This window comes from Chiloscyllium plagiosum, chromosome 3 (genome assembly GCF_004010195.1).
Source record: "Chiloscyllium plagiosum isolate BGI_BamShark_2017 chromosome 3, ASM401019v2, whole genome shotgun sequence".
Lineage (NCBI taxonomy): Eukaryota > Metazoa > Chordata > Chondrichthyes > Orectolobiformes > Hemiscylliidae > Chiloscyllium > Chiloscyllium plagiosum.
This window is the reverse complement of record NC_057712.1, coordinates 13960344-13970202: the sequence shown is the minus strand read 5'-3', so window position 1 is coordinate 13970202 and position 9859 is coordinate 13960344. Positions and strand designations below refer to the sequence as shown.

The 9859-nt window shown below is 39.2% G+C and overlaps 1 protein-coding gene across 2 annotated transcripts in view; it reads right to left on the bottom strand.

The window, feature by feature from the left end:
* nbas (NBAS subunit of NRZ tethering complex) overlaps positions 1-9859 on the bottom strand; it is a 261417-nt gene that overhangs the window by 110801 nt on the left and 140757 nt on the right. For both annotated transcript variants that reach the window (XM_043677491.1, XM_043677501.1), the window contains exons 32-34: positions 7709-7822; positions 7103-7216; positions 3198-3355 (exon numbers count right to left, since the gene is read on the bottom strand). In XM_043677491.1, coding sequence (XP_043533426.1) covers positions 3198-3355; positions 7103-7216; positions 7709-7822 — 386 coding nt within the window. The remainder of the gene's footprint in view (positions 1-3197; positions 3356-7102; positions 7217-7708; positions 7823-9859) is intronic.

Below are 9859 nucleotides of genomic sequence, written 5' to 3'. Positions count from 1 at the left end.
CACCTCCATCCACCTACTTGTACACTTGGCTACCTTCTCCCCACCCCCCTCCCATTTATCTCTCCACACTGAATGCTCCCTGCCTTCATTCCACATGGAGGGCTTTTGCCCAAAATGTCGATTTTCCTGCTCCTCAGATGCTGCCTGATCTGCTGTGCTTTTCCAGCACCACTCTAATCTCAACTCTGATCTCCAGCATCTGCAGTCCTCACTTTTGCTTATGGTCACTCATGATTTTATTTTCTTCATGAATATCTGAGATCTTAAACAATGTCCTCGTTAAACAAAAGTATTTACTAGCCCCCAACAAGATCGTAACATCACTTTTGACAGTCTTATCCAGGATCACAACAGTATATCAGTAAAACAATATCACCTATCCCAACAGCCTCGGTACAACGTATCCACGGTCACCGCCACAGACATCAGATCGGCCTTACGGAGTTGGAAAGCAATTGGCCCGAATGGAATCCCCTGCTATGCACTCAAATCCTGTGTGAACCAGATGGCGGGAGTATACACAGACATCTTTAACGTCTCCTTACTACAATCTGAAGTCCCCACCTGGGCTTCAAGGTGACCACTGCCATCTTGGTGCCAAAGAAAGATCATGCAGCGTGCCTCAATGACTACTGTCCCCAGGTTCTGACCTCCATAATTATGAAGTGCTTCAAAAGGTTTGTCATGGCTCACATCAACTCAGGCCTACCAAATTTCCTTGATTTTTTGCAATTCATCTACAGGTGTAACAGGTCTATGTCAGTTCCGAGGAAGGGTCACCGGACCCGAAACTTTAACTCTAATTTCTTTTCACAATTACAGCCAGACCTGCTGAGCTTTTCCAGCAATTTCTGTTTCTGCTTCTGATTTACAGCATCTACAGTTCTTTCCGTTTTTATATTTACAATTTTGTTGACGACACCACGGTTGTAGGTTGAATCTCAAACGATGACAAGACAGAATAGAGGGAGGAGATCGAGTGCTTAGCACTATGGTGTAAAGACAACAATCTCTTCATCAATGTCAGCAAAACGAACGAGCTTGTGATTGACTTAAGGAAGCAGACTGGATGGCACATCCCTGTTTGTATCAATGGTGCTGAGGTGGAGATGGGTGAGAATGTCAAGTTCCTGGAGTGATGATCATCAACAGTCTGTCCTAGTACACTTATGTCAATGCGATGTCTCTACTTTCTTAGGAGGCTAAAGAAATTAGGCATGTCCACAATGACTCTTACCAATTTTTATACATGCACTATAGAAAGCATCCTATCTGGATGCATCACAACTTGGTATGGCAACTTTTCCCAAGATTGTAAGAAACTATTGACAGTTGTGAACACAGTCCAGTCCATCATTCAAACCAGCCTTCGATCCACTGACTGCATCTATACTCCCCGCTGCCTCAGGAAAGCAACCCACATAATCAAAGACCCATCCCACCCCAGTTATACTCTCTTCCAACCTGTTCTTCAGGCAGAAGATATAAAGTTTGAATACATATACAAACAGTTTCAAGAACAGCTTCTTGCCTGTTGTCATCATTTTTTAATGGAACTCTCAAATGTTAATCTGGATTTCTCTCTCTCTGCACCTTCCCTGCAACTATAACATGATATTCTGGATTCTGTTTTGCTACTCAGACGCACTTTGAATGGTACAATCTGACTGTATAGCACACAAAACAAGAGTTTTCACTGGATCTTGGGACATGTGACCATCAATCAATATGCATTTTACAAATCGGTGCTGGCCATCTTTAGCTAATTGCAACCTCTCCTGCTGATTCTCTCTCTACTCTACCATCCATTGCCTGGATTATTGTTTCTAAAACCTTACCGGTCATTTACGTTAAGCGAACTGGCCCGTAGTTAGTAGAAGTGTCCTCACATCCTTCCTTGAATTTGTCACTCTGTATCTAGGGAAGTTGGAAGATTATGGCAAGGCCTTTCCCAATCTCCTAATCATCCCCCATCTTTCTTTAGCATGCTGGATGCAAGCCATCTGGACCAATTGGCTTATCTACCTCAAGTAGACCCTCATTTCCAGGCCTACTACTACTCAATTTTCATCCTATACATTGTATCTACAATCCACTTCAACTGATATTTTGTCAGATTCCATATTCATTACCAAATACCAACACGAGGTACTCATTAGGTGTTCTAGCTTTGCCTTGTGCCTCAAACTACACAGCATCTTCCTCGTCCCTAATAGGGTCCATTCCACATCTTTCTGCCTTTAAGTATTTAAATGCTGAGAATTATTGGGTTCCAGGTTATGTTAATTGCCACTGTATTCTCACAGTCCCTCTTGTTGTTTTATATCCCTTTTCACCTTCTTCATCTCAGGTACTTTACCTGGTGCTCATTTGGAAGAATGTACATGTCAAGCATCATGCAATCACAATTTCATGTCATTAAAATCTCTCTTTCACTCTACATTCAATGAGCTGTGTTTTGATTCTTCTACCTGTTGCTCCTACAGGAACGTACCCGGTTTGTAGCTGAACTTTATCCATTGTTCCAAAACAGTTCCTATCAGCCTTTGGCACCATTTTACTTAGGCTGGATCTTTTCTCATCTCATTGAAATGAGCCCTCTTCCATTCTCTACATACTTCATTCTACCATTTCTTGCATGGCTAACCTATTCCTTCCGATGTGAGGATCACTCTTACCCAATTGACGACCACCACCACCCACACACCCCACCCCATGGACAGTTGGTCCATTCGGCCTACCACATTTCTCAGCAGTAGATCCAGCAATACACCTTTCTAGTTAGGGGAGAAAGTGAGGTCTGCAGATGCTGGAGATCAAAGTTGAAACTTTATTGCTGGAACAGCACAGCAGGTCAGGCAGCATCTAGGGAACAGGAGGTTCGACGTTTCGGGCACAGGCCCTTCTTCCTGAAGAAGGGCCTGTGCCCGAAACGTCGAATCTCCTGTTCCCTGGATGCTGCCTGACCTGCTGTGCTGTTCCAGCAATAAAGTTTCAACCTTTCTAGTTAGGCCAAGAATATAACAACCCAAGAGGTTCTCCTGAACACACTGAAGGAGACTGCATTACGATTGATTTATTTTTCAACAGAACATCAAACTTAGTGGAACAAACAGTACTAGTTGATATTCTTTAAATTCAAGAGTTAATACCCAGGTCCCGCAGTTCTTGGCAGCATAGAGCTAATTCATTCATACCTGTGTTTGAAGTGAGCTGCTGACAGCTAGCAGGGACTGGATAACATTGGGAGGGCAGTAAGTCCGAGCAAAGGACATGAATTCCTGCCGAGTTGTCAGGTCATGATAGCCATCTGACTGCCCCAGTTTGCTGCACACCTGCCAACCAGCGCTGTAACCTTTCGGAGAAAAATAAACACCCACCTGTTACTTCGATTAATTAAAGCTGGATCACCACCTGTTTTAGCACTGCATAATTTCTCAACTTTAGTCATATGCGAACTGCAGCAGAAATGGCATTGTACTTATTCTTTTCAACAAAAGATACACAAGTACCAGTTGCCATTTTGTCCTTAAATGTACAATTTCTCCTGAAACAATATTACTCTTAGGAGTAAAAAGAATAACCAATTTATTCAGAGAACTTCAAAACTCTGAAAAGGAAACCTAGGTACTACAGAAAACAATATGCTAAAGGGGCTGGGCTTTTAAAGTAATGGAAATATAAAACAAAACAAATATAGCATCATTTTTTTGAGTCCAGTATTGATACCTAAACAGATTATGTAAGGGTCTGTGTTTCAACCTCTCATATTTCATCATCATTTGGGGAAGACGGGTTATCTGTATATTTCATTATGCTGTGTCTGTGAAGGAAAGGCTTAATAGACTTCGGTGGTTTGTGCAGCAGAAGACTGAAGCTGACCTGGAGAAACCTGCTAAGAAAGATTGACATCCGAAGATGACAAGTGGATTTGAAATTGATTTGCTGTAAATATAAGAGGGAATTTATCAGACCAGTATTGTAGAGTGAGAGGCAGAAATAGATTTAAGAGAAAGGAATTATAAATAATTGTTGTTTAGTCTTCTCTTTTGGACTTAAAGAGTAAAATTGTTAGTTTTTTTTTAAAAATACTGATATTTGGGATAGTTTTGCCACTCGAAATTTAGCAGATTACAGTGCAAGGTGAGCTTTTCTGTCTATCTGGTTTAAATTAACAGAGGCATTTATCTTGTGTATTAACAATATGAATGTTTATTAAAAAAGAAAAACCAAAAGATTTTGAAATGAATAGAAACAGATGCAAGAATATTAGGCAAAACAGAAAGAAAGGTAATTGAACAGACAGTTGAGATGGATAGAAAGAATCAGGAAAAGAAACTGATTTTCGTATTAGAAAATAGTTAAAAGCAAGTAAAGATGAGAAGTTAATAACACGGTAAAACCTTTAAAATGCACGTCTTTTTAGTTTCTTCATCAGACATGAGCATCACCAGCAAGGCCAGCATTTGTTGCCATCCATAATTACACTTGAACTGAGTGGCTTTCAGGGACACTTCAGAGAGTAATGTAAAGTAACCACATTGCTGTGGATCTGGAGTCACAGGTAGGCCACACTTGGTAAGGATGGTAGATTTACTTCCCCAAAAGACAAAAGTAAACGTGCAATTTTACAACAATTAATGAGTGTTTCTTGGTGTTCATTATGGAGAACTTTTACTTTCCTGTGCTAATTAATTGAATTTAAATTCCACCAGCTGCCATAGTCGGATACGAACCCATGTCCTCATTGTGTGAGCATCTTAAATATTAGTCCAGTGACGTTGACACAGCATAACAATTACATGGATTATTTACAGAATAGAGAATATGAAGTCCACGCAAAGGATACAACTAATTGAACCTTAAGTGAATGAATATTATTTCTTGTACAGCCCTTTTCTAGAACTTGCTTTTGGTATCCATGATTATGGAAATTCCTAGAAAGCTTGGAAACAACCAGGCTTTCAAGTTTGAGTCTAGGCAAGTCAAGAGTTCTTGAGGAAATGACACATATTTACAAACATCAGCTGTAGAGATTTTACTCCAATCCAATAAAATTCATTCAACGTGGATCTGTTCAAATTTAGGCTAATCTTCAATGTCATGTGTGAATTGTTTAAAGATGTCTGGTCATGTCTGTTAATTACTGAATTAGTAATGGACCCTAGTCAGCTATACTTAACTGCAGACTTGTGCATCAGCTTGCGTTTTGAAACCTTACGATGAGTAATTCTCTAATATTTAGTATCTAAAGCATCATAGACCTCCAGGTATCGAACAACTTTTACATATTTAATACTGTAATTTCTGTAACATCCAATCAGTATCATATATTGCTAAACTGACTGAGATGAAGCACCACTATCATGTGAACGTGAGGGTTCCATCACCTATTTCCTGTAAATCAATATTATGCATTATATTTGACAATGAAAGATCATCTATACATTGCTGTTAAACAGACTGCTAAATCTGTTTCCACTTATCAATCCATCCAGTGGCCAAACGCCTGTGCAACCAGCCTTTTTAATCTGACTGCCAGTAAACTTTGTCTCAGTGAACCACAGTGGGTATATATTTTAAGTGTGGAAATATGGTCCAGTTAAAATGTTGGAAATATGACTGAATGATAAATAAAGGTAATCTGGTTCAGATTTGTACCATTTCTTGTTTTAGAGGAATTGAGAAAGAGATGACATCATTTTATATTGCGCTCAATTCTCACATCTCGCCTCAAAGTCGGGAAAGGTTTTTAAAAAAAAGGCTTGCAAGAAGGCAAGGGGACAAATAATTTGTTGTTTGAGGAATAAGTACCAGCCAACAGAAATAACTCCCCTACATTTCTTTGAAATAGTGCCGTAGAATCATTTACATTCATCTGGAGGGCAGATCGAGGACTTGCTTTCACAGTTCATCCAGAAGGTGAGAGTGCTCTGTCCCTCAGTACTTCACTGGAGCGTCAGCTTGGATATTTTTTTGTGTGCTTAAGTCCTGAAGTGAGATGGAAATCCACAACTTTGATTCAGGCAAGGGTGCTTCCAACCGAGCCAGTGATGACAACCAATTGAGTTCTTGATGTCATCACCGAAATGGTAGATAGAGAAGGATTTTAACATAACAAGTCGAACGTTTTATATAAAGGATAAGTATCTGTAACTAAAGAACTTGGAAATGGCAATATCAATAGCAAAACTGATAAGTGAATAAAAAGCATGTTACTGAGTTAACAGGCAAGTGGTGCTGTAGCCATACATTTTCATTCTGCTTATAAATGATTTAGATTTTGACATGGAGCCGGGGGGGGGAGGGGAGGTGTGTTATTAATGAAGGTAGATTTTTCTTTGACCAAGCATACATTTTAAATATTTTAAATATTAAACATCAGGAGGTGGAGAAGTTGATGTTTCAGGTGTTGACGTTTCGACTCAAGTCCCAAAGAAGGGTTACACCCGAAATGTCAACTTCTCCCCCTCCTGATGCTGCCTGACTTGCTGTGTTCTTCCAGCCTCCTGCCTGTCTATTTTGGATTCCAGCATCTGCAGGTTTTTTTGTCTCTACAGATATGAAAAATTCATTGCTAAAAGGAGTATGCCATTGATTCTCCTCCCTGCTACAAAATGCTAAGAATTCAATTAACATGAATAATTGTGTCTAGTCATTTGATTGGTGAAGGTGCATATTCTGCTACTCAGTCAATAGAAGATCCTGCTGTTCACAGAGCTTAGGTGTGAATGGATGACTCAATGCTCTTAATTTATAACCACATTGCATCTTTGTATGGGATACAGAGGAATGCAAGTAGGCTAAATATGGCAAGAACCAACAGACAAAGAAGTAGTAACAGGCTAACTTTACCCAAAAGAAGTTTACATTGCTCAAATTCTGCTGGAATATCAGATTCTGCTTAAGTTCAAGTAAATTTTATACGGATGTATTTATTGATGGCTATGTTCCAAAATTCAATTGCATAGGGTTTTATGAGCAACTGCGAATTTATATAATGAATTCACAACAGGTTTTAATATGGAAAATAAAACTAAATCAATTAATCCCTATTCTGAGAACAGTACAAAGTCAGTGCAATCAAAATTAAAAAAGTCACCTGCAGACATAAGCTCTTGGCAATGAATACTGCTAGCTTTGTAATCTTCATACTCAAGGGCCTGCTCAGCCAGGAGAACCAATACCTCTCCTTTCCTCTGTGCCTTATCCTGCCCTGTTTAAATATTGGGAAAACAAAATAACAGTTCAGATGATGCGTAAGACTTACTGAACAAATGACCATCTTTAAAATAAATTACCTAAAACATCTGGAGATGGTCTCAAACTTTAAAAGGGCAAGATGAGGATAATTGTCAGATACAAATATGAACATAAAAATTATGAACTGTTGATACTGGAAAGCTGAAACAAAAACAGAGAGTTGGGGAAACAACAGGTCAGATAGCATCTGTTGACAGAAATACAGAGTTAACATTTCGAAGTCAATGACCCTTTGTTAGAAGTGACAAATTCAAACATGTGAAAACTAAAATTAAGTTGTAGTTTATATTACATACTGATATTACAAGGATATGTTTTAACAAAGATCACAACATCTCGGTGGAGATTACATGGAGAACCAAGTGAACAGGTTTCTGTCAATAACGGTTTGTATCTTTATTGCTATCTCATTGGACAGATGCATTTTACTAACAAGCCCACTTACCTGCTACTCTCAGCAAATCTGCAAGAATCAAGAGCTTTTTTGACTGTTTGTATGCTGTTGGACACTGAGTAATGCACTCCTTTATGAGTCGGAGTCGGTCTGAGCACATACGTACTATAGAGAGACAAGGCAAAAAGAAAGAAAATTGCAACTTCTTTAGACTGTTTCCACAGTCATAACAAGAGAAAAACTTTTACAATAATAAGTGTTCATATCATAGCAATATGTGCCTGCCATAACTGGTGACAGCCTAAGCCCTATACTGGGAGAAAGTGAGGACTGCAGTTGTTAGAGATCAGAGTCGAGTGTGTGGTGCTGGAAAAGCACAGGAGGACATGCAGGAAATGATAAAGGGCTTATGCCCGAAACATCGATTCTCCTGCTCCATGGATGCTGCCTGACCGGTGTGCTTTTCCAGCACCACACACTCGACTCTAAGCCCTATACTGGTTCAGTCCACTCATGCTTTGAGATATCGGGACTGACAACATTTGCTTCACGTATACTTCGGATTGTAAAACCATAGAATGCCAAGGTCAGAAGCTACATGACACCAGGTTACAGTCCAACAGGTTTACTGGAAATCACAAACTTTCAGAGCATTGCTCTTTCGTCAGACGAAGTCAGACTTTGCCTGACAAAGAACAGTACCCAATGTTTAGTAAACTTAGATGGTGGCAAACCAGTAATTTCTGAGACATAATTTCCTTGTTTTTATGAACTACCACGTACTTATGTAACCAACGATCCCATCCATGTGTCTTTTCAACAGCCTTCACAAATTCTCACCTTTTAAAATTTAGTGTTTAAAAAATCTCTCATATCCCTGTGCCAGCCTTTAAACTTTTTGCAGTTTATACTATCTCTTTTCATTCCTCATACCAAGGAGAATCACTTCTTACGCTTGTTAAATTTCATTTGACAAGTGTGTATTTCACAAGTGTGAAATGTCCTCTTGAAAAATCAATTGCTAACCTTCTCACTGTCAAATTTTTGAGTATGTCATTTGCAAATTCTGCGGAGCTACACTGCACGCTTCCCTTCAAAACAATCATTTGCTACCATTTTCTGCTTTCTGTGCTTCAACCAATTTTGTACCCAAGCAGTCACTTCCATTTAATTCATGGATTCCATTTTGTGAATAAATCTTCTTTGCGATTCTTTCCCATTTGCTGGTGCTGAGGTGCACAAAGCCATGAAGAAATTATTTTCAAAAAGGTGAAGCAAGTTCTTCACTGAACAATTGACAGGACACAGAGGACATAAAGGTGGAATGATTTAACCACTGGGGGTATGAATACAGATAATGTAGAGCTGAATTAAGGTGACAAATATAGAATGCAGCAGTACATGCTTGAATGATGAATATGGAGAAACGGAGTGGTAGAGAGGACAATTTCTGCATTCACGGAACATGTCCAAGCTTCGAATCCACCTGAACAAAAGTGGGCAGTCACAGGTATGAATGCTTTCAAATAATAATACTGAAAATCACCATCAAAAATTTAATTATTTGGAATAATTGCACTTTAATATTAATTATTTTAGAAACACAAATCTTGAATATTGCATACAGTTCTGGTCACATCTCGAATGTGTATACAGATTTAGTCTGCTTATTTAAGAAGGACATAAATATATTGAATGCGGCTCAGATGAAGTTTACTGGATTCATATGTGGTATAAATGAGCTGGCTTATGAAGATAGGTTGGATTAGCTGAGCTAGTCTCCCCTGGAGTTCAGAAGATTGAGAGGGGTGACTTGATTTAAGTGGAAGACTCTGAAAGGTCTTGACAAGGCGGACATGGAAAAGACGTTGCAAGTCAGCCAAGAAGCAGAGAGCACTGCCTTAAAATTAGGAGTAGCTTTTTTCTTAGACAAAGGTGAAATTTGTTTTGCATTCAGAGGGCTGTGCAACTTTGGAACTCTGTGCCTCAGAAGACAATGGAGGTAGGGTCATGAAATATTTTCAATACATAGATTCTTGCTTGTCAAAGAAAATGGCTATCGGAGGAAGATGGGAAAGTGAAATTCAAACACAAAACGATCAGCTATAGTGGAACAGTAGAGCAGGCTTGAGGGATGTAATGGTCTAGTTCCATACCTATTTCAAATGTATAAACCCTCACTCTCTTTGATGGCCATTGGTG